Source organism: Eleutherodactylus coqui, chromosome 12 (genome assembly GCF_035609145.1).
Source record: "Eleutherodactylus coqui strain aEleCoq1 chromosome 12, aEleCoq1.hap1, whole genome shotgun sequence".
Classification (NCBI taxonomy): domain Eukaryota; kingdom Metazoa; phylum Chordata; class Amphibia; order Anura; family Eleutherodactylidae; genus Eleutherodactylus; species Eleutherodactylus coqui.
The window spans coordinates 104,606,415-104,632,277 of NC_089848.1; the positions used below are offsets into that span (position 1 = coordinate 104,606,415).

At 43.8% G+C, this 25,863-nt stretch overlaps 1 protein-coding gene across 1 annotated transcript in view; it reads right to left on the reverse strand.

Annotated features, from left to right (window-relative positions):
• Positions 1–477: 477 nt before the first annotated feature.
• Positions 478–25,863, reverse strand: part of ADARB2 (adenosine deaminase RNA specific B2 (inactive)) — a 519,628-nt gene continuing 494,242 nt past the window's right edge. The window contains exons 10-11 of the mRNA XM_066584485.1: positions 11,209–11,387; positions 478–2,417 (exon numbers count right to left, since the gene is read on the reverse strand). Of these exons, the coding sequence (XP_066440582.1) occupies positions 2,241–2,417; positions 11,209–11,387 (356 nt within the window). The 3' untranslated portion in view covers positions 478–2,240. The remainder of the gene's footprint in view (positions 2,418–11,208; positions 11,388–25,863) is intronic.

The following is a 25,863-nucleotide window of genomic DNA, read 5'->3' on the forward strand; positions in this document are numbered from 1 at the left end:
AGCATCGAGAGACGAATCTAAGAAGAGCTCATACAGGGCAGAAATAGATGAATGACATAGTTGAAATCAGTGGGGCCGCGGCTACAAAGCTCTACAGCTGGACCTGCTGACATGAAGAAATTACAGTTCCTCCTTAAAAATATGAACCAGCAAATCAGCAAAGAACAAACAATTTGTATAATAAATCAAAAAAAAAAATCATGATCTCTTTCAATAGTTGCCCAGTGCTATAATAATATCTATTCTAGGAGACCTTGTATTGGAGAATGCTGAGGAACAAAGCTGGGTTTACATTTAGCCATATGGTAGGGTCACAAGCATCTGAAGAACAGGGTACCTCATCTACACAACCATCATTCATAGTCGCCAATGTAATTTGGGATGTTTAAAAAGGGTCTTGAGGAGTAAAAAAAAAATATATATATATATATATATATATATATATTTTTATATATATATAGGAAAGAAATGGTTGAAATTAGACAATTATACCATAATCACCTCCTTTAGTGGTCCATCGATCCAGCACAGAAGCCCCGGTCCCCACCTCTTTGAAAGAGGCTTCAGCGATCACCTACCGTTCATTGTGCACATGTCCACTCAGCCAATCACAGGCTTCAGTGATCATGTGCCGTTTATGGTAGCATCATTGCTGAAGTTTGTGATTAGCTGAGTCGTCATGTGCAAAATTAATGGCATGTCATCATTAACCCTTTGCAATCCAATTTTGGATTCAGGGTTTCCTAGCGGGCTTTCTCTTTCTGACATTATACAATGGCGCCATCTGCTGGCTAGAGACAATACTGCGGTATGGGACATGCTGGAGAGGCCCCCGACAACAGAGCGGCCAGCAATATACAGTAAGAATACCCTGCCGGACGTCTTTCAACATCGGAGCTGCACAGCCTTCAATCAGAATGTCTTTAGACGTCAGACAGTGGATTGGAAAGGGTTAAAGCCTTTTCTAGAATCAGAGCAGCAGGTCTCGAGACACCTTTGCTAAATCGGAAGGGCACTTAAGGAGGTTAGTAAGGTTCATTTTTCTATTTTCAAGCATTCCTGCCTTGCTCACATCATCTTTTTTACTGCCAGAAAACCCCTTTAAGCCTTGCCTTGGAATTGCCCCCAAAAAACAAGGAATGCTAATTGCTGACCCACTTTGCGTTAAATTTGCACAAAAATAGCCCCTTCTGCAGGCGGTTCCCAGTACTGTTGGCCACTATGTACCATTTTAAATATGACCATGGATGGAGAATATTTAATGCATATTTATTACAATTCCTTCATCCCTTATGGTTTTAGGGATATTGGGAGCTAGTTATAATGAGGGGAATTTTTTTTAATATCAGTTTTCTGGTAACTTTCTTTCCCTTCTCCAGTTTAAATTGTAACAAATTTATTAAATTTCACAAAATATTGGTAAATTTGTTGAAACTTTAAAAATGTCTGGGTCACTATGTACTCCACCCTGCTACTGCCGTAAGAGTGCAACAAATTTTGCAACTTTTTTAAAAGTTGCAATTCTTAAATTTTTCCTAATTCCCTCATTCCACTTAATCCCCGCCTCTTTTGTAAAATAGTTTTTAACCCTTTCCAATCCAATTTTTATCCTGGTTTTACTAGGGGGCTTACTCTTTTGCTGCCATTATACAACGACGCTATCTGCTGGCTAAAGCCAGTACTGCATGAGGTGACACGTTGGATAGGCTCCGACAGCAGAGAGGCTGGCAATATACAGTAAGAGAACCCCGACGGACGTCTTCCAACATTGGAGCTGTACAGCCTTAAATTATAATGTCTTTAGACGGCAGACAGTGGATTGGAAAGGGTTAAAAGTACAGTGGAGTGAGAGACAGAACATCTCCTCTTTTTGGTGCAAATCAATAGTAAATTTGTCAAAATTGATTTGTGCCAAAAAATTGTGCAATTTACGCTCGAATTCCTTGAAACTTTGTGGCCACCGAGATTTATTCCCGATGGATCCAGAATGTGCAAACCCATTCCAATTTGTAACATCTGGTACTTCAAATATGGACAGATGTGAAGCCTGACACTTTACCATCTCTGCTAACCTCAAACCCTTAAAGCAAGTCGTTCATTGATATTATGTATTAACTGCATTACAAAAATAATCTAATTATGTATATTGATAACAAAGTTTGCACGAGAGGCATAAAAAGTCTGCCGATTTGTATTGTTCCAGAAGAATCCAAGTCAAATGATAAAGATCTATCCCGAATTTACAGAGTTAGTAAAAATTGCTCTTGCTCGGGAGGCTTCTTCACCCATGTGCCGAGGCCCGATTTTTGAATGGCTTTAAAGAGATGTTGCTTCACACATTGGTAAGTTGGGTTCACCATCTTGGCTTCGCAGTACACTGAAGGCATTTCCTCTTGACTTAGAGTCCGAGAGCTCAGCTGTGTGGTAAAGAAAATGGAGAGGATTAATATCCAACCTATTGTATATTTATAGGCAAGGTGAAATGCGTCAAGTTAAATGGCCGTTCGCATCTCGTCATTATCCTAGATGGAAGCTGCCGAAACGGAGGCCTATTCAGCACTGTTTCAGCAGGTTTTATCAACGATGATCAATAGTTTTTGTCCTGGTGTTTCGGCTGAATTCCCAAAAACCACAACAGAACTCCTCGCTGGAGTCAACACTGAGAAATTAACAGCCACTAACCTTATTCTTGGAGATTCTAAAATTGTCTGTTTTCTTCCAGAAACAGCGCAATGCCACCATTTTGGGCTATGTCTGGTATTACAGCGTAGCTCTTTTCAAGTGAATGGGGCTGAACTGCAACACCAGATGTAGCCTATGGACAAGAGTGGGCTTGTGCCGGGAAGAAATCAGTGATTTTTCAAATTTAAAGCCATACTCTGATCCCTGAAGCCTCTGATTGGCTGAGGGGGATCACATGCACAATGAATGGCACATGACTGTTGCATCATCTGGGATAGGAAAGGCAGAGACCAGAGTTCCAACAGCGGAGCGGTGGAGTTCCTGCAGCAGACAGGGGGAACCTTTAACAGGTGAGTATGGATTAATTTTTATTTTAACCAATTACCTTTGGTAATTTCTTTTTGACTCTCAGAAAGTGAGTTTAGGGCTTATTCACACGGGTGTTTTTTCAGTGCGAGTAGGGAAATAGAACACCTTGATTGCAATGGTTCTATTCACATGAATGCGCCGGCAAGCTCTGATTGGCTGAGACAGTCAATGAAGGGCTGTGATTGGGCATTGAGCCAGCGCCGACAACCAATCACAGCACTCTATTGCTGGAGGCGGGGTTCTCAAACCTGGCCTACGGCAATAGACTTGGGAGTGCAGGGGAAGCCCGGATCAGCGGCAGAGACCAGCAGCTGTGACTCAGCTAGGTGAGTATTACTTTCTTTTTTTTCTATATCTAGCTAGCTGGGACTGATTTTCGGGGTAGGGCTTCTATTGCAAGCCCTCCCCCAGAAAATCAGTGAGCGGTTAACGCTGCCAAAAACGCGGCACCAAGTGTTGCCATGTTTTCAGCAGTGCTGAAACCGCTGCCCATTCATTTCAATGGGCAACGCAGGGCTGAAAATACCCAAAAATAGAACCTGCATCGCTGTCAAAGCGCAGCGTTGGAAGGCGCTGCATTTTCAGCCCTGTGTGAGTAGCCCCATTAAAATGAATGGGAGCCTTGTACAGCGTTTAGCGCTGGGCTGAAAAGCCAGCGCTAAACGCTGTACAAAACGCCCTGTGTGAGGGAGGCCTAAGAGCGGCTTCACACGGCCGTATGTGCAACTACCCTCGCCGCTACGGAGCATAGTTGCTCATATACTGTGTTTTTTTTACCCTTCTCGGACCGTTCACACTCAGCGCTATAGCACAGGAGTTTGAAAAAAACAGCGGGAAGATAGGTGCTGTCCTAGTAGTATTAACCCTTTGCAATCCAATTTTGGATTCAGGGTTTCCTAGGGGGTTTTCTCTTCCTGCCATTATACAATGGTGCCATCTGCTGGCTAGAGTCAGTATTGCAGTATTGGACATGCTGGAGAGGTCCCCAACAACAGAGCGGTTAGTAATATACAGTAAGAATACCCTGCCGGATGTCTTCCGACATCGGAAGCTGTACAGCCTTCACTCAGAATGTCTTTAGACGTCAGACAGTGGATTGGAAAGGGTTAACCCTTTTCAATCCAATTTTGGATTCAGGGTTTCCTAAAAGGCTTCCTCTTTTTGCTGTAATACAATGGTGCCATCTGCTGGCTAAAGCCAGTGTGTGTGCGCCAGAGAGGCTACAGCAGTGGAGTGGCTGGCAAAAGACGGTATGAATACCCTGTCGAATGTCTTCTGAGATTGGAGCTATACAAGCTTCAATCAGAAAGTAGAAACACGTCAGAAAGTGAATTCAAAAGGGTTAACTACGTGCGAGAAAGATAAGGCAAATTTTATCTTTTCTCGCCCATACTCTGAACAGGCGAGAACACCGCTAGTGAAAACGAACCCGTTGAAATCACGATATAACGTCCGTCAGCTTAAAGGGGTTGTCCCGAGGCAGCAAGTGGGTCTATACACTTCTGTATGGCCATAATAATGCACTTTGTAATATACATTGTGCATTAATTATGAGCCATACAGAAGTTATAAAAAGTTTTATACTTACCTGCTCCGTTGCTGGCGTCCTCGTCTCCATGGTGCCGACTAATTTTCGCCCTCCGATGGCCAAATTAGCCGCGCTTGCGCAGTCCGGGTCTTCTGCAGTCTTCTATGGAGCCGCTCGTGCCAGAGAGCGGCTCCGTGTAGCTCCACCCCGTCACGTGCCGATTCCAGCCAATCAGGAGGCTGGAATCGGCAATGGACCGCACAGAAGAGCTGCGGTCCACGAAGACAGAGGATCCCGGCGGCCATCTTCAGCGGTAAGTATTGAAGTCACCGGAGCGCGGGGATTAAGGTAAGCGCTCCGGTAAACTTTCTTTACTTCCCTGCATCGGGGTTGTCTCGCGCCGAACGGGGGGGGGGGGGGGTTGAAAAAAAAAAAAACCCGTTTCGGCGCGGGACAACCCCTTTAAGCCCTAAATCTGATGCAAATGACATGTTTTAAGCACAAAAACGCATCGCTTGGAAAAAAATCGGATGACACTTGTGAAAAAAGCGAAAGCGCAAGAAACATCTGACTTTTTTTTTTACGGACTGCAATCACCGCCACCCCTGTGAATAAGACCTAACGTTGACCGCTGAAGACCTAAGAACCCTTTAACACACTCTAAACACATTTTATGTTTTTACCCCTATACTTTTTGTTTTCATAAAGTGAGATTTCCGTTCTCTTAAAGCTCCGGCGTCCCGCTGCTCTTCACCTGACAAATATTGAGACCTTTAAAGGGAGGAGAGCAAACATGCATCTCCAGGCGGAACGCAGCTGCTAAAAGGTCCATAAGCCAAACTTCATTAGGCCTTGATCCCTCGCACTGCGGGGGCATTGTGTCTTGCCGGCTGACAAATGTCTTAAATCGTTGAAAAAAGGAGAAAGTACAAGGGATTGCGGCTTCCTGCATTCCCGTGAAGCTCTAGACATTCCTGTGACTAATAACGCAGAAGAAGCGGAAAAGTCTCGGCTGCGCGTAGAATTCCCAAAAGGGCTCATAAAACGTAACTTTTTATTAAAAATCACAGTGACAAAAAAGTAAAAGGTAAAGCAATAAAACAACTGCGCAATTCTCCCGGCGTATTTACTGCCGGTAACAGAGGGGTTACATTCTCCCTTGGGTTTTGTCGAAATACTATCTATACGAGAATTTAATTGACTGGTACTTCAGATGATATATTATATGGAGTAACAAGGGAGAGAATCCCGAGTGTCAATATATCCTTTGCAGCTTAAGTAAAATGAATTATTTTGTCAATATCAGGCGCAATAACGTACGTCGCGGTGAGTAATGGAGAAAGCTTTTATTTAGGAATTCAATTAGCTTATTCACTGACTGCTTTCTAATTGCCAGCCTTAAAATGCACATAAATATTGGAGAATAGGATTGTTAAGTGTGGTCGGAGAGATTCCTCTACTTAACGGACTATGTAAAATGTGTTCGGCGGTTATTTATCTCCGTCTGTGTTAAGTTCCTGAGAATGTTAGAGATTACTGATATTATGAGACAGTATTAGATAGCAGAGTGTGGTATCTGATAGGCATCCATCACGATGAAGGACTATGTACGTGAGAGCCCAGAATAATGATATCATACATACATGGAATGGACACTTTATTAGAGACCCCCATCTAGTAGATGATTGTGTTGGACCTCCCCAGGCCTTCAGAACCACAGTAATTTGTCGTGGCGTAGACTCGGTGATGAAATCATTCAGACGGAATAACAGCCCAGAAAGCTTCTTGTAGTTGCTGCAGATTAGATGGCGGTGCTGGCATGTTCTGACCAGCGGACAGGAAGGGGTCATCGATTCATGCTGCTTGCACCCAATTCTGACCTCCTATCAGCACCATGCAAGCTAAGGGCTCATGTCCATGGGCGGGTCGGATCCTGTATGCGGGAACCCGCTTACCTGTCCGGGTCTTCTTTTTTCTCTGCTGTGGATGTGTGCGGAAACGCCAGTTGGCGTGCCACCCCACATGCACAATAGAGTTGTCTTTTTTTTTAAAGTACAGGTTTCCCGTAGAATCCGCAGCCCATCCGCAATTGAAAGCTGTCCACGCGGGATCCGCACTGAAATGGAGCATGCTGTGATTTTTTTTTTCCAGACCAAAGGGTCCGCAAATCCAATCCGCATGCTTTATTTCATTTACAGATCTTCCGCAAATCAAACTCGACCGTGGACAATGGGCCTAAATCTGGATTCATCTGATCTAATTTTGGTGCTCTTTTGCCCGCTGGACTCTAGTCTTTCGGCTTCTCTTAAGCCTGGTTTAGAGACAACGATTATCACTCAAAAGATGTTTTTTGAGTGACTTTTGAGCGATAATTGTTGTGTTCCTGTAAGCGCAAGCTGATCGCTTGTCTTCTGCTTCCATCTGTTCTCTGCTCAGAATGGCTGGCTGTTATACAGCTGAGCGCTCCAAGTAGGGGGTGCAGAAGACAAGCTGGGTCTCCCCGCTTGTCTTTTGCATCCAGTTGTGTCCCGCTCGGAGCGCCCGGCTGTTATACAGCCGAGCGCTCTGAGCGAAGGATGCAGAAGACAAGTGGGATGGTCCCACTTGTCTTCTGCATCCAGATGTTTTCTGCACAGAGCACCCGGCTTTTATACAACTAAGCGCTGTGTTCTTCATACTCCGCCTGTGTTCAGGGAACGGGATACAGCTGAAACAATAGTATCAGCTGTATCCCGCTGACAGTAAGTTCCCTACAGTGCAGTGGAAAGACAATTGTCACATGGGTGTCATCCCAGAGTCAATCCATGATGTGATGTTTGATTGAAAGTGGGCTGTGGAGATTTTTCCTTCTGACGCATTTAGAAAGCCTCATACTTGGTTTGCAAGGTCTCCTACATTCAAGTTTCTGGCTGGCGGCTGTGCAGGTGTTACTAGCACTGATCAGCTGATCACTCATGAACATGCACAAGCTTCCCCTCCCCTCTCCTCTTGCAGAGGCTGTGTAACATAACCATGCCAACTCAATACTACACAGCTATGTCCCCATCTATCTCATCCTCTCCGAGTAGCTACCGGTTCGTTCCCTCTCACTGCTGATAAAAGCAGAAGATTCACTAAGAATGAATTACAGCCCTCTGTTATAGTAGCTTTCTCTGCTCTCTGTCCTCCTGATCTCCTCCACCATCCCCTAGGACACTTCTACAGCCCTCTGTTATAGTAGCTTTCTCTGCTCCCTGTCCTCTTGCTCCCCTCCACTATCCCCTGGCACAGTCCTACAGCCCTCTGTAATAGCTCAGTGGAAAGGCAGTGAATGCAGTGGAGCAGCTAGGGGGGGGGGGGGGGCTGTCAGTTTACTCTGCATAACAGAATTTGCTAAGATTTCAGTCCTCAAGTCCGCAATGACTTGGAAAACAATACAAGCGTAGAAACGAAACAATTAGAAATTCTTAATCAAACCCAATCACAAAAAGTCTTCATTTCCAAAAACAAATTGATTAAAAGTTCTTAAAAAATGATCGTAGAGGTGATCATAGTCTTTAAAGCGGAACCATCCCTTTAATAAACTGTATTCGTCATCCCTAGAGAACCCAGTTATTTAACTGAGCCATTTAAATGCTAGGGGTACAAAATGTACAGAGAGTAAATCCAGAACCAGTAAGTCATTGGGATGCAGAGACCTCCAGGCCATCTTTTTGCAGATCCGAACCCCACAAATAACAGCTCCTTTACAACCAGATATACATAGCAGAAAAACACACGTTACCAGTAACAGCCTTTGAATGCGATTTTTTTTTTTTTTTTCATTTTTTTTTTCAGGTCATCACTGATCCATATTATCTCAGGAAAAAACCTCTTTATGTGATTACCAGTAAATATATCACCCAGCAAGTTCCATCTTTGTGCTCAGTACGAAACATTTGTCAGTCAAGCAGTTAATATGGGTAATCATGCAGCAGAATGTTTTCTACAGTCCATAAAATCCCGCAAGTCCTTCTAAATAATAAAACTGCTAAACAGTAAAAATAGTTTATGGCGGATTTTATAAATATAGGAGCGTCAGGACTGATATTTCCAGTAGACTGTAAGCTCATGGGGGCACAGGGATCTCTCTCCTAATGTATGTGGTATATTAGCTTTTAACTATTCTCGGTGTATAGTGCATAAGAATATGATGCTTCTACAAAAAATAAAAAAATTGTAAAAATTCAATAAAAATAAAATTTGGAGATGTCCATTCCCACATGCTTTGAAAAAAATGTAAAGAGACACAAGTGGCACAAATCAAAATAATTGTGTTGCCCTTGTGATCTCCATTCGCCATGAAAAGTCCTTAAAGTGACCCTCAGGTTTTGAGACAAAATTCTGCCCGGGGCTAGAGGGGTCATGGGGTATATTGCCTGCAATTCTACTTTTCTGCCTCCTTTCTGATCTGATGGTTCTGAGACACTTTTTTGGCCGTCCAATATGGCAGTCATTTTCTAACTATCTAATGCACACTATGAACTGCTATCTGATTGGCCAGTGCTGATCAAGTGAGCAGCTCTGGCAAATCAGAGAGCAGGTATAGTGTATTGGTAATCTAACAAAACCAATGCACTGTGGGAATTAGGTAGTTTGAAGATTGTGTCAGCCATCTTGTATGGCTGAAAATGGAAACTGGAACTGGTGAGTTGGAGGGAGAGCAGAGAAGAACAACTGCAGGTAATATACTCTTCTCCCCTACTTGATTAGGGACTGAAGTTTATCCCAAAACCATAGGGTCGCTTTAAAGGGGTATTCCTATTTGAGACTTTCATAGTATATCCACAGCATATGCCATGAAACTCTGATAGATAAGACTGCCACCTATGGGACCCACGCCTATCTCCAACTCTGACCTCTGTTGCCCTGGGTCAGGCTGAATGCAGTGACTAGGGATGGTCAGGAATTACGGAAACAGTATAGCACAGTGAGCTACTCAGTTTCTATAACTCGAGAACTGTGAAAACAGTGCAGCTCAATGTGCTACAATATCTCTGTAACTTCTATTGACCTGTATGGGAGTTAAGGAAACAGCGTGGTGAAGCTCACTTGACTGTGTTCGTAGGTTCCAACTACCACATTCAGGCTGGAGGTAGCGGGACTTAGAACTAAAAACAGGAGGGACACATCATACTCTGTGGATATGCCCAAGGCCATATCAACCAAAGGGAAAATGGTGCATCTGCATTGGGCCCCTGGCAGTGAACCACTTTCCACTGTATCCGCATCCAAAGATACAGATACAGTTGATATATATTGCGAAACTTAAAAAAATAGTAAACCAAGATACACTAATTTCTTTAACACCCTGCTGCCACTTTTCACTTCCGGATCAAGTAGTTAAGTGCCTGTCTAAATGCACAAACACTGCAGTTAATCACTAGTCTCAGTACTGTTGAGGTCAGTGATTGGATGCAGCAGTCATATGCTTAGATGGGTACATGACCTCGCAACACAAAAATGAGCAGCGAATGGGACAAACCATATAAGGGAGTGCAGCCTGCTGGGTTAGGTAAGTATGAATTTTTAGCATTCTTTTAGGCACAAAAAGAAATTGGTGATTGACGAGGGTGATGGCGTAGAGGGGCAGGGGCGGCAGCATAGGAGGACCCACTAGATAATACAACAGCCTTGGATATGCCATGAAAGTTTCAAATAGGAATACCCCTTTAAAATTTGTGATTATGGGGATATATATCCAGGTAGTAATCACAATAATAGGTGACATTTTTTCAGTATTTAAAGCCTTCAAAAAACTTTGTGCATAGAAAAATCAGTACACATATTTTCCTAGATCCTTGCAGAAAAAAAATAATGGACTTTTCAGTTTATTTTTTGCATTGAGTTTTCCTTCTCATGCATTTAGAAAGCCTGATACTTGGCTTACAGGCTCTCCTCCATTCAAGTTGCTGGCTAGGGGGCATTCAAGCATTGTTTAGCTGGTCTCTCTCATGAATGCATACAAGCACAGCTCCCCCTCTCCTCTTTCAGAGGCTGTGTAGCATAACCACACCCACTCATACTACACAGCTATCTCCCCATCCTCTCAGTAGTTGCTGGTTCGCCTTACTGCTGACAAGAGCAGAAAATTCACCTGAAGTGAATTACAGCCCTCTGTAATAGTAGTTTTTTCTGCTTTCTGACCTCCTGATCTCCCCCACCAGCCCCCCGCACTGTCATACACCCCTCCGTAATAGCTCAGTGGAAAGAGAGTGGATGTATGTTCACAGCAGGGGAGCAGGCTAGGTGAGTAGGGTCCTTTTAGACGGAATGATTCGAACGAGCGACCGTTATCAGAGTTCACTTGAGCACCACGTATATGCAGGCAGATAAATCGTTCAGTCGTTCATATTCATTATACCAACACAAGTACAAACATAGAAACCAAACAATCAGAAATGGAAACCAATTACAAAAAGTCTTCATTTCCAGAAATACGTTAATTAAAAAACACAAGAGTGCAAATGTGTACGACGCTTTTAAGCCAAGAAACAATGGTTGACAAAAAAGTTTGTAAGTATTTCCTGCTTTATAGTGATTTAGGGCAATATATGATACATTTTTAATAACTACTATATATACTGGAGATGATTGAACGGATACTGTACCTTTCCATAGAACCTCGACCACCGAACATACAGTAAGTGCTTGCAGAGTCTGGATGGACCGCCACAGCTTCTTTTCCCTGTTGTTGCATTAATAACTTCCAGATCCGGGCTTCCCATAATCCAATTAATGCTAAAACCTGGAGATTTCCCTGGCTGACGAGCTTGAGCATTGCTTACACCTGCTCAAAAAGAAAACAGAACCTGTGTAATCACACTGTGTGTACGGGTATATGGTTAGTATCTCAAGATAGATATACATGTGAGAAGCATACAGAAGTTTAGTGGTTCAACTTTTAATTGTATTTTTGTTAATTTACTACTTTTTAGTTCTGGCCTAGTACTCTGATGTAATACTGTGGAAACAGTGTAGCTCAATGTGCTAGGATGTCTCCGTAGCTCTCATTGACCTCCATAGAAGTGAAGGAAACAGCATAGTGAAGCTCACTTGACTGTTTTAGTAAATTCCAAATACCCAAAGCCACACCAATCAGACTAGGGGCAAAGGGAAAGATAGGAGGGACCTAAAATGCCCATCATAAACCAACTGTGATACAAGATAGGGGATTGTGTAATTGTTCTCAGTGAGAGAAACCTAGTAATCTTGTAGAACAACAGACAAACAGAGCTGAGACGTAAATCCTAAATCAGTCCACTGAGCTCAGGACAGTTTTATAATGTGTCTTATCTCTCCTTCAACCTGCATATGGAAGTAGATGCAGCACCACCTAGTGGATGGCAACATTATTACAAGTCAAGTTCTGAATTTTTATGGAGTTTTAAAGAGAAAAAAAAAATTATGATCGGGAAGAGGACATCCCTCTTGACCTCCTTCAGACCTTTCTTATTTTCCACTTATGCCAGAATCCTGGGCTGAGGTTTATTCCATTCGTGAGGGTATCAAACATGACCATACATTTGTACTCCCAAATTCTTCTGTGACGCTGCAACTTGAAATTGCCCTTCAGTATACTAACTTTTTTCTCACTGAGAACAATCACACATTGCTCTACTGTCCAAACCTTTTTTCATTTTACAAGATATTGGATTGACAGACAAGTGTAACCATACTATTTCTGCCCTTCACAGTAACTCTCCCGCCCCGCATTCGCTGCTTCCGGGCAATGTGCATGGCACGCTACTTCATTTCAAGCAGTCCAAGAGATGGTTTTCTTGCTGGTCCGGTTCAGCTTCTCTTTTCAGCCATCCACACACCCCTTTGCTAATGACTGATGTTTCCAAACACAGTGCGTTCCGCACACTGCGCCACATTTCCACTATAAGTGCCAGTGTAGTGGCGCCCCCTGCTGTGACCATTGGGCTTGCTGTGCTGCCTTCTGTGATAAATCCGGGGGAATAAACCTGATTCACAACATCCACAGTGGAACGGGTCGCGTCACTACACAAGCGCTGACTCCCGAAGCACAAGATCTGGGACACATGTTATAAGGAGTCATCAGACATTAGCAAAGAGGTGTGGTTTGTGGAGGCTATGGACATAAGCAAAGAGGTGTGGTTTGTAGAGGCTATGGACATAAGCAAAGAGGTGTGGTTTGTGGAGGCTATGGACATAAGCAAAGAGGTGTGGTTTGTGGAGGCTATGGACATAAGCAAAGAGGTGTGGTTTGTGGAGGCTATGGACATAAGCAAAGAGGTGTGGTTTGTGGAGGCTATGGACATAAGCAAAGAGGTGTGGTTCGTGGAGGCTATGGACATAAGCAAAGAGGTGTGGTTCGTGGAGGCTATGGACATAAGCAACCTGTTGCCAGAAGGGGTCCGATAAGAATGGCAAGATTAGTTCTGACTAGTGAGGAGCAAATTTCAAAGGGTTCGGTTTGGCTACTTTTGCAAACAGTTTGCTTCGGGCCAAATTAGTTTGAACTCAACCGGAAATTCACCAAAACTGCTGTATAACTATCTAAGAGCCATAACAGAGTCATAACACTCACAGAATGCTACAAAGGGCATTTATGACTCTTAACCCCTTAAGGACATGGCCCTTTTTAAAAATTATTTTCTGTTTTTCCTCCCCACTTAAAAAAAAAAAATCCCAGCTTTTATCCTAACTTTTATTTTTGTCGCTGTCTGAGGGCTCGTTTTTTGTGGGACAAGTTATATTTTTCAATAGTACTAATAATAATGTAATAAAAAAAGTTTAACAATTTCTAATTGGAATGAAATGGAAAGGAAAACACAATTTTGCCATCATTGCGGGGTACTGTTTTTATGGCATACACGGCAAAAATAATACCAGAGCTAAATTCTATGCGTCACTCAGTGCGCTTCCGACAAAACCAAATTTATATATATATATTTTTTGCTGCAGTATTTTAAAAAAAAATCTAAAAAAAAAATACATATATATTTTCTCTCGCCATCTTCTTACTGACGTAACTTTTTAACCCTTTCCAATCCACTGTCTGAAGTCTGAAGACATTCTAATTGAAGGCTGTACAACCCTGATGCCGGAAGACGTCCGGCAGGGTATTCTTACTGTATATTACTGGCCACTCTGTTGTCGGGGGCCTCTCCAACATGTCCTATACCACAGTGCTTGCTCTAGCCAGCAGATGGCGCCATTGTATAATCATAGAAAGGGAAAACCCCCTAGGAAACCTTGAATCCAAAATTAGATTGCAACGCCTTAAATCTTTTATATTCGATGGGGTTGTGTGAAAGCTCGTTTTTTTTGCAGGATGACCTGTGGTTTCTATTGGCACCATTTTGGAGCAAATAGGACTTTTATCAGTTTTTTTTCTCAGAGACGGGGTGACCAAAAAAAAGCACAATTCTGGCCTTAAGTTCTTTGGCGTACTCTGGGTCCTCTGGGAGCCTTGGATGGGCACCATGATGAATTGCTGCAGTTCTGAAGGTCAAAGGAGGTCAAATGCACTACAAGATAGGTGTTGCTGGTGCCATTCAATGTATAATGAAACTAGTAGTTTTTTTTAACACAAAATATGCAAAAAAAAAAGGCAAATAATTTATCAAGTCTTAAAGGAACACATCAGACCAAATTATATTGTGTTATACCCAATGCAGAGCCTGAGGGGATGGAGAATGACAGTAAGATTTAAAGGGATTTTCTCACAACTTAAAATTGCTTCACAACCTCTCTGTCCTTCCTGGTTGCTGCTGACCTGGACATGTGACTGTGGCTGCCAATCACTGACCTTCTATAGGCAGTGATTGGCTACAATAGTCACATGTCCTGATCAGCAGCAGCTAAGAAGGATAGAGAGGCTGTGAAGTAATTTTAAGTAATGGGAAGCAAAACCAGAAGCCATTCCCCATGCACCGCCACCTCACTTCCTGCACTGCACGTAACGCAATTTATCATTTTTTTTTTACGGGAGTGTTCCTTTAATTTTACCAGCTAATCCCGGCCTCACATTCCAGTACTGAGTCTGGCAATTAAAATGCTAAGCGCTCGTATCTATTCTTTCTACATTTGGGCTGTTTAACTAAAGATATGAACTTATCTTTCATAAGTTAAATAATTGCTGCCAAATTTCCTGTCTTGAATCAGATATGATCTGAGCCGAATCGAGAATTGTGACTGCGAGAGCTTTATTCACACTGGTTGGGTGACATTTTCGATCACATCATTACTTAATGAACAGCCTTGGCCGACAGTCATTGCGTGTTTTGCTGGCATTTTGTAGGATATTAATAAAAAATGCCATTAAATGACGGCAGGACAAATGTTCCTATCTACATATTACAAAAAAGATGTATGTCAGCGGCACACGAGTCGGCGCTGTGCTGTTTCTATGCCGCTGTGTTTAATGAAGGCTTAATAGATGATTATAGAGGGATTTTTGGAAATAGAGGATATCCAAAAATATAATGTTCTAAGTCAAACGAGCGCAATTGGCTGTATTACACAACTGATCGCATACTATGGGAAATAGTCATGTTACACACAACCGCTAACAATGTGAAAGGGGTTTTCTGAGTACCCCTAACATTGGTGGCAGTAGGGGGGTAACATTGTATATTAAAAAAAAAGAAAAAAAATCTCACCCCCCCACTGCATGCTGCTCCTCCACCGCGTTCCGGTTTTCTGTTTGCAATGTAGCAATGGTTATGTGGGTCGTTTACCCATGTGAAGTCTGCAGCCAATAGGAGGCTAGACAGGGACATCATAAGGGAACTCTGCAGCCAATAGGAAGCTAGACAGGGACGTCATAAGGGAAATCTGCGGCCAATTGGAGGCTAGACAGCGACATCAGAAGGGACCTTTGCAGCCAATAGGAGGCTAGACAGGGACATCATAAGGGAACTCTGCAGCCAATAGGAGGCTAAACACGGACATCATAAGGGAACTCTGCAGCCAATAGGAGACTAGACAAAGACTTCATAAGGGAACTCTGCAGCCAATACGAGGCTAAACAGGGGCATCATAAGGGAACTCTACAGCCAATAGGAGGCTAGACAGGGACGTCATAAGGGAACTTTAAAGCCAATAGGAGGCTAAGCAGGGACATCATAAGGGAACTCTGCAGCCAATAGGAGGCTAAACAGGGACTTCATAAGGGAACTCTACAGCCAATAGGATGCTAGACAGGGACGTCATAAGGGAACTTTAAAGCCAATAGGAGGCTAAGCAGGGACATCATAAGGGAACTCTGCAGCCAATAGGAGGCTAGACAGGGACATCATAAGGGAACTCTGCAGCCAATAGGAGGCTAGACAGGGACTTTATAAGGAAACTCTGAAGCCAATAGGAGGCTAGACAGGGACTTCATAAGGGACATTCTGTAAACCTGCCTTGGGCTTCTACTGTACATTAGAATCACACATGACAGGTTTATGAAACCTCACACGGCCGGATGACATCATCTGTCAGATACCGTGGCGTCAGAGTATATTGATTTTATTTAGTTTTGCGTATGGGGGCTTAAAACTATATAAAATCAATAACTCAGAAAACCCTTTAAAATAAGTCTGTCACCTAAATTTGACCTATCAGCCCAAATATACTGTTATGTATGCGCTATCATAAGGAACCCAGTGTTTTGTCAAAGTGTCTCCTATGCGCAGGTATTGGCCAATAAGTTTTTCTAGTGCTATATGCTAATGAGCGCCGGACCGTCCGATGGGCGGTCTATCTCTGAAGGCGGTCCACGCTCTCTTGCAGTCTTTTCTGTTAAAAACCACTCCCTTTCATGCTGAGTGACGCCTCCAGCTCTTCCTGCTGGAGACATCCTGCACTCCACTTCCAATGCACCTGTGCTGCACTGAGCATGCGCAGTGATTCGTTCTCAGGCCGGGCTGACATCAAGCGCATGCGCATTGGAGGTGGAATTTGGAGATCCTGAACTTTTTTGTTGGGTTTGATTCTACAGAAGGTTATAACTATATAAGAAGTGTAGAGTAATGCGTGATGATTAGAGATGAGCGAGCACCCAAATGCTCGGGTCCGTGTTATTCGAGTTGAGCTTTTCATGAAATTTGAGAGCTCTACTCGAGTAACGAACCCCATTGGCTACAATGGGAGACTCGAGCATTATTGTATGTGGGATGCTGGGTCCTGAGCTTTTTTTTTTTCTCGGTTGGTCTCTCTCTTTCTCTCTCTCTCTCTCTCCCAGCCAAAAAATTTGCCATTGACGCCTGCTGCGTCATGGCGGGGAGGGGCCAAAACAGACATGTCACAGCGGGGAGGGGCGAAAAACTGGGGCGGGGTCGAACACAGCTTGATGTTGGTTCGAGTAACGGGCACCATCGAGTACGCTAATGCTTGAACGAGCATCAAGCTCGACAGAGTACGTTCGCTCAACTCTAGTGATGATGGCCATCATGTATAAATACAAGCGCGGCGAAGAAAATAGCTGACATATCTACCAAACAGTTCTTCATTGTGAAGCTTAAACCACAATGAAATCTGATAATTCAACATAAAACTAATTTTACATTTTCGTCTAATCACTCTCATATGAAGAACTAAGGGAATGTAAATGTAAGTAATAGAAGTTCGGCGCGGTCTGCCTGCCGCCTGTCTCTTATGTGACCCAGTCTAATTTATGCAGAAGACATCTTGCAGGGGATTTATCAAAGCTTTACTCGTGTTCTGCAAAATTAATCTAGTTTTGCAGTGACATTTTTAAGATGAAAATATTTTCCCAGATAAATCCCCCGGCCGCAGCGCCGCGTTTTTTCATCTGTCGGCGTTCAGGTGAGCTTTAGGAACGGCAGATGATTCAAGTCATAATCACTTGTCTTATATTCAATGGGACCAAATTCATCATCTCATTTACTATAGTATATTCTGCATCTTGGCACAGATGCCAACTCATTTTCTTGCAGAGCGCCATAGGTGCCTACGTAAAGTTTGCCAGAACATATCAATTGCAACAACTTGAAGAAGGGCCAAGGGGACCAAAACATCATAAAAGTGTCACATTTACAGAAGGACAGCCGAGAAGAGTGGGCAACACAAAAGCACATATTACTGAGTACCAGGCCAGAATAACACAAACGTGTGTGCTGGCATGCCGTGCGCACATTCCTCATGTACGAACACGTAGCTAGTACACATTGACATGCGTACCGCCAAACCCCGTAGACTATCTTGGCTTATATGGACACATAATACATATCAAGATGTCGTCATTTTTTTTGCGTGAGTAATATGCACGTGCAAAAAAAATTGCTGGTGCGAGTGACCCAATACAAATCAATGGGCTAATATATTGCGTGTTGTGCGTTAGGAAATGGCGACGTGCCATGACAATATGCCTGTTTGAGACCGGCCTAAATATGGGGCGCCACATCTGTGTCAAAACATATCAAATTATGGCCAGTCTCACTTGGGCATAATGATTTTTTTTTTTGCATTCGTATTACTCGTGTGCAAAAAAAATAAAAAAATCATGGCATGCACTATCTGGGTGCGTATGACGCGTACATACACGGCAAGATAGTGTATGGGGATTGGTGGCAGGTAAGTAAGTATTTCATTGCGCACTTGCTGCATGCTCACATGCGAGAGTTACATGATGACATGCCGGCACATGTGTCTGTGTGAGCCCGGCCTGTGGCGGGGGGAATAAAGCAACACAAAATAGCAGAGTATACCCAGGTGATGAAAAGAATAATTTTATTGGCCAAAAAAGGGGGAAAAAGTTAAAAACACTTAAAAACACACACACTGCATACACAATACCAGATTGCTTGTCATAAAGGGCAAACTTCACCCACAACAATATCTTACTGCATTGAAAGAAAATCGCAAAACTGTGAAAATATGCTGTATTGCTATCAAGAGCAAAGCAGTTAAAGATAAAGGTCCAACAATATAGCATTCAGAGCAGCTCCCCTGCTATAAACAGCATAATAACCTAAAGTGACAATGTAATTAAGTGCAAATAAAGAATCATGAGGGACTAACAAGTGCAAGTGAATGCATAGGCAATAATTCCTGCTAATACATAACCATAAGATCTATAAGTGCAACATAACAAAGTCACCAATGAAAAAGATAAAGGGCTGCTGTCAAGGAGCAAAAGGGAGGTAAAGATTTATAAAACTGTGAATGGAACCGCATGCACATTGGACACTTTTGTAAAGGCCGTGATAAATCCCCTGATGAAGCAGGTGTAGCTTCATCAGGGGTCTGACCTGGGAATTTATGAAAAGGTCATATTTGCAACTGTTACCTTCACACAAACTTCTGCGTAATCCGTTTGATTTTGAACATGTTAATAAAACATCACATCAAGCAAACAGACTTTGAATGTTCGGCGAATGCATCTACTACTGATTCTGAGACCAGACCCTTCACAAGTACATTCCTACCCTACGCCTAGGTGTGGCCCACTAATAAAATACCCATTACTTATCCTTCCATTGTGCCTCCATCCAGTGCCGCCAACCCAGTCCTCTTTGTTCTGATCCCTGCTAAAACTGCTGCCACCAATTGTTGGCTTTTTGACTGCTGATGCCAGTGGTTGGTTGCAGTCATAGATTCATAGACTGGTAAAGTTGGATGGGACCTCCAGGGTCATCGGATCCAACCCCCTGCTCAGTGCAGGATTCACTAAATCATCCCAGACAGATATTTGTCCAGCCTTTGTTTGAACACTTCCATTGAAGGAGAACTCCCCACCTCCCGTGGTAACCTGTTCCACTCATTGATCGCCCTCACTGTCTAATATCTAATCTGTGTCTCCTCCCTTTCAGTTTCATCCCATTGCTTCTAGTCTTTCCTTGTGCAGATGAGAATAGGGCTGATCCCTCTGCACTGTGACAGCCCTTCAGATATTTGTAGACAGCTATTAAGTCTCCTCTCAGCCTTCTAAACATTGGTCATACATGTGATGTCATTACTTCCTGTTTCAGCATGGATTGGATCAGAGGCACTGGATTGGAAGCATGGAGGGAAGGTAAGTAATGGTTATTTTATTTTTGTACGCTATTCCCTATCCTCAGACAAGTTTTTGTAAAGATCAGAAGACCCCTTTAAAGAAGTTATCTCATCATAGTCATTGGAGGCATGTTGCTGGGATGTGGCAGCAGTGTTCTATAAATGGGTCCAACCGTTAGAACAAAATTAAAATGGGGCTTAGAAGACATTGTGCCTCTTTAGCTCCTGGTGCTCTTTTTAGGGCAGCCACAGGCCGCATGTTTAACGCTGTAAACTCCCCGACCAAAAAAAAGCCGGCAGAATTAATGTGTTCCCTGCCATCCAAAAAAAAAAATTAATAAACAAATTTTTATTAATAATTAAATAATTCATAAAATTATTCAGTACTAGAGATGAGCGAACGTGCTCGTTAAGAGCCCTTACGCACCCGAATACCGCCATTTGCGAGTACTTCAGTACTCGCGCGCAAATATTCGGGGGGCGCCGGGGGGCGGGGAGAGGCGTAGCGGTGCGGGGGGTAGCAGCGGGGAACAGGGGGGAGCCCTCTCTCTATCTCTCTCCCCCCCACTCCCCACTGCTACCCACCGTGCCGCCACGGCGGCCCCCGAACTTTTTCGCACGAGGACGGAAGTACTCGGAGTTCGCGGTGTTCGGCCGAAAAAGGGGCGTGGCCGAACACGTTCGCTCATCTCTATTCAGTACATTATATGTACCAAAAAAATGCTACCGACAATAACTACAGCTTGTCGCGTTAAAAAAAACAAGCCCTCATACGGCCATGTCGATGGAAAAATAAAAAGGTTATGGATTTGAAAAGTAGAGATGAAATTCCCCAAGAAATTGCTGCATCATTATGTCCAAAACGAGGCCATGTCATGAAGGGGTTAAACGTGCATTCATTTGATTCCACTGAGAATTGCGCTTCGCATCTTATTTAGCAGAAAAAACCCATTTCTTAACCGTCGCTTTTACTAAAGAGCTATGTTGCAATCACCAGCCTCGCTACGGGGTGAAGCGGGTAAATAATGTCCGCAGCGGATTCCTAAACACTTTTATGCAGATGACTGAAATGATGTGTTTATGCAGATTTTAATCTCATCTCTGGAGCTTGCTAATTATATGAAAGCGCGGCAAGTGACACGTTATTATGGTTGTTATGATAAGCAGCTCTCTTTATTTATCAGCCATGTTAGTGGCAAAACCCAAGCAACATTGTGCTCGGTATTCAATGCAGATCATCTAGGCAAGGCCAAGGATGAGAACCCAGTCACGAGCATTGGACTGATGTTGGACTGATAATCGGACTCTTCACACATTGAGGCCCATTTAGACACAACGATTATTGCTCAAAAGATGTCTTTCGAGGGACTTTTGAGTGATAATCGTTGTGTTATTTACAGCGCAAAATGATTGCTCAAGTGGAGAATGCAGAAGACAAGCGGGATGTCCCCACTTGTCTTCTGCATCCAGCTGTTTCCCACTCCGAGCGCTCGGGCTGTTATACAGCCGAGCGGATGATGAAGAAGACAAGTGGTGTGTCCCAGCTTATCTTCTGCATCCAGCTGTTCCCCGCTCCGAGCGCCCAGCTGTTATACAGCCAAGTGCTCAGAGCCGAGGATGCAGAAGACAAGCGGGGTGGCCCCGCATGTCTTCTGCTTCCGGCTGTTTTCTGCTCGGAGCGCCCGGCTGTTATACAGCCAAGTGCTCAGAGCGGAGGATGCATAAGACAAGCGGGGTGGCCCTGCATGTCTTCTGCAGCCGGCTGTTTTCTGCACAGATTGTCCGGCTGTTTTACAGCTTCTCATTGGCTGGGGGTGTGTTTAATCCCCCAAGTGCCATTCTGACACGCCGGGGAGGACAGTGGCAAGACTGGGAGCATTGGCGGCAGAGCAGAACAGTGAGTGGGGCAAACAGCTGTCATTGGCAGACAGCCGGCGGTCGGGGCGGAACGGAGAGCCAGCACAAAGTGGCTGCACAGACCAGTGAGGGAGCGGAGGCACAGTATAACTGCAGGGGGATTCCTGCTGCGCCGCCACCATCACATTCTCAGTGGAGGTGGTGGGTATCACTTGGCCAGGAGAGATGGAAGGGGGACGGCTGCTCGAGGGACACTGATAGCTGCAGCATGTGTATTGATGTTGTAGCTGGGCTGGAGGGTTAGGGTTATATTTAGTTTTCCAGCTAAGCTTCCATTTATAGCTGTAAAGGCTTCTGCAATAATGTAAGCCTAACAGGAAAACGAACCCTAACCCTCCAGCCAAGCCACAACATCAATACGCACGCTGCTCGGAGCTTCCATTATTCAGCCAATCGGGAGCTGGGGTGTGACAGGGGCGTTCCACCATGCAAGCCCTTTCAAACCCCTAGGTTCCGGTGGTGGTACAATAGTACCCATACAGCTTAGACACCTAGAAGTCAAAGGGGCCAACTCCATGTCTGAGTACATCCACACGGGAGCTGACATACTCTTGGACAATCATGGACAGCTGCTGCCTTGAACTGACAGTCCAACCCTGTGTTTTTGCTGCAGGCTGCGACAGGCTGAAAAAACTATGCCACACCTCTGTAAGACTTCCCCTGCCACCAGTGGTTTTGCTGCTGCTTCTTGCTCATCTGCCATGAGCTGCAATCCATTACAGATGCGTATCTGTGGCCATGGGAAAATGCTGTGCTCAAGTTGCTTAACAGTCTGTCTTGATGCATTTTGAGGCCCCTCTCCACTTCCGGAATGACATTTGTCTTTTTGACCTTGTAACGGGGATCAAGGTGAGGGGGCCATCCAGTAATGATCTGATGTTTTAATGTGGGCTATGCAATGGTCCTTATGTAGACCCTGCAGCATTAAAGCACTGATATGCCTCAACGTGCCTAAGGGTGATGGCCCACATTCCTTGGGTTAGGCCTAAGAGTGTCCTCCAACTGGTCCCGCCATTCACATAGAATAGATGAAGCTAGTTATAAATGGAAGAGATGTTGCATAGCCTTTTCCCCTGCCTCTTGTCCTGTATTACCCCCTCCTCTTCCTCCACTTCTTCCTCCTCTATACTTCTCCCATGTGTGGAGAAAAGCATTGAGTAATGGCGGACTCGCCAAACAGTTAGGAGATTGGTATTCGTTTTCCTCCTCTCCTAGCTTTAGATTGTGCGGGGTCAGCCACATGTCAGCCTGGGCCTGCAGAGCCATTAACAGTTCTTTTTTTTCTGCTCTCTTGTTAATTATCAGGCCGGTCTTATCTTCTTCTTTGGCTAGCAGCATTTGATACGCCCTGGGAGTTTTAGCCTATTAGAACTATTGGTGGGTGGGTTTCCCCACCCATTCTGGTAATAGTTACTGGCCCCACTTGTCCACCCCTTCCTTTACCCCGATGAGCTGAAGCTGTCCCACCCTCCCTCTTATTTGCATTATATATATAATTCTAAGTTATACCTCTCTCATGTCTACTCCATCTGTTTTGTATTTCAACTGTTTGTTAAGTGGAGTCTCAGCTGGCGGTCATTATCACAGGGGGAGGTGTTGAGCAGTAGGACGGCGGTCTAGCATGCCGGGAAGCCGGTGGGGCATATTGCTTCCCAGCTTTGCCTTGGGTTAATACGGCTTGTTATGAAATAGTTTTGTTTAATATGGTTTGGAATTAAAGCTGTGGCCGACCACCACCTACTTAAAATGTAATTCAGTCTCATGTGTTCATTCAGCAGATCAGTAGTTCATTCAGTTGGCGTCAGATATGCCATGGAGAACGGAGGTGGGTTGTGGCTGCTTGCAGTCTTCCTCTGTACACGGATAGCCACAAGACACAGATTAAATGCAGATGCGGAGAGATCCATCAGGAACAAAAACCGTAAATGTGAACTGAATTAACAGACACTTTGCACGCACTCAAGATAAACAGCATAAAACAGATTAGGCAACATCTTCTCCCTGTAGACCTTGTCATGCCGCATTCACACTGAATAAAATGATGCAAATTCCCCACAGATACAAAATCTCACTTCTGAACGGAAAGCAAGAAAACAGAAAAATAGATTTATTAGCTAAAGTTTTACTTCATGAAACAAAAGGGAAATTGCTGGAAATATTATATTCTGAAGGATCCGGATGGCATTTCTCAACCATCCTTATCCAGGGATGCGATGATGACTGAACACAGTATGAATGACTCAATATCGTATGACGGCGTGGGCGTAATCAGAGGTGACTACAGGCCCAGTAATTACACCACTCGTATAATGCACTGGAAATTGCTTTAAGCCTTAAAATAGGATTGTTACAGCATGTCCAGAATGATGTAAAAATGGATATCTTCAGGCTCTAAACCTGTAGATTATCAAGCAATCAAGCATTTATTCCCACACCTAATGGGCTCCATTAACATAGTGACATAGATTGGAAAAATACACATGTCCATCAAATTCACATCTCTTGGAAGTAGCTATTTGGTCCGACAGAAGGCAGAATAACCCAATATGACACCTACCGGGCGGCTGTATTGAATTTTGACTCATAACAGGAATGTTAGGTTAAAGGGGCACTAACTTTTCAGACAATTTCTGCTCATGTACTAGCCTGTACTAGTCTCATCATTTCTATAATATACCTGCATTAAAAGTTGTGTTGCTTTGCCACTGTAAATCACATTTGAAGTGGCTGCCACTAGGGGTCTCCCTTCCAACTTTTCTGTGATCCACTCTCTGTTGTTATGTACTGAGCTTCTGTAGTAACAAGGACACAAGGATGTTTCCTTAGCAACAGGGGCAGGAGCTATCTTCACAAGTGGCTCCTGTGCACTTACAGGCTACAGAACTGCAGACTCTGTGTTAAGGATCTCCACAGCGTCTGCTGCTGTTACAGAGTGTGGACATGTGTCTGTGTTTGTGAATGCATTACACACATCCACACATTATAATGGGTTTACGAACCATTTGGCTAGAGCATCTCTAAATGCCTAAATGTCTTGGAGAAGCAGAGGGATGGGCATTCAGATGCTACCTCCCTGCTAATTGTACCAGAGACAGATCAATACACTATGGGACGTCAGGGCAAGTAAAAGCAGGACAGTGAACTACTGCCAGAATGCTAGGCTTGTGACATGCCCCCTCCCTGAAAGTGTTTGCAAACAGCAAAACAGCATAAAAATGGGGAACACCACCTAAAAATAAGAATTCACAGACATGAAACATGGTGCAAATAGCAACAAATGAGCAGGGAAGAAGAACCTGGTGTATTGTAGAAAACTTGTTGAAAACTGAGATACGATTTAAAGGTGGTTGGATAAGTTGAAGCAGGTGGATGGCGTGTTATGTTATTGCGGTGACAGACGGAGGCGGAGACAGCACACATTTTTTTTAAATAAAAAAAAAACCTTACTGAACTAACTAGTTTTATTCCATAAAAGGGTTTTTCATACTTGAACATTACGTTGTTTTTTTAAACCTGGAATCATGCATTAGATTCCATTAGAAACACTTGCGATCCTCAGACGTTCGTGAGACACATGACTGAGGAACGCTACTTTACAGAGTGTAAAACGCCTTGTATCAGTGTGAAAAATACACATTGGCAAGCGCAATATCGAGCAGAGTTTCTTGGTCCGATATCACGCTTGCCTGTGTGAAAGTAGCTTAAGGCGAATACCTCGGTTAGACAAGGCACTTCGAATTATTATCATGACTAGCCACTGTCCTCATAGCACTCCATACTCATCGTTGTACGTCATACTTTATTCTTGGTGTAGACCTGTGGCATGGCAACATCACGACCTCACGTACCATAAGCACCAAAGTGCATCTCTAATTTAGGAGCTTCGGGTCATTGCAGACTCAATTCAACGCAGGTGAAAAGGATATCTCCTTTATACTTCTGACTCACATAACCTCTTGTTGGCACCTAACGCCACTATTTCCGAAATGCTTTGTCATGCCTGGCAGAACATCTATACATGACAACAGTATATATTATCACTGCGTCACACAGTGCCTTGCATAACATATATTTTACTACTAAACATAAAACCCTCTTGTAAACTGGTAGTCCATTAACATTGCGTCACAATTCCCACATATAATCCATTCGGGGAGGTTCTCCTCCAGCCACATCAGTCTGTCAAAGTTCCTAATGTACGCACACAAAGTTGTTTTTGAACTGTTTTTACATGTCCTGTAGACCTATATTTGAATCCATGGTGTTGTCCTCTGCTTTGGGACTGAGTACCGACTGGAAGGGAGCCTTCTTCTCCTTCCACGCTGCTTGTCCTTTTTCCAGATCATGGCTTCTCTCCCCCTTCGGCCCCTGAG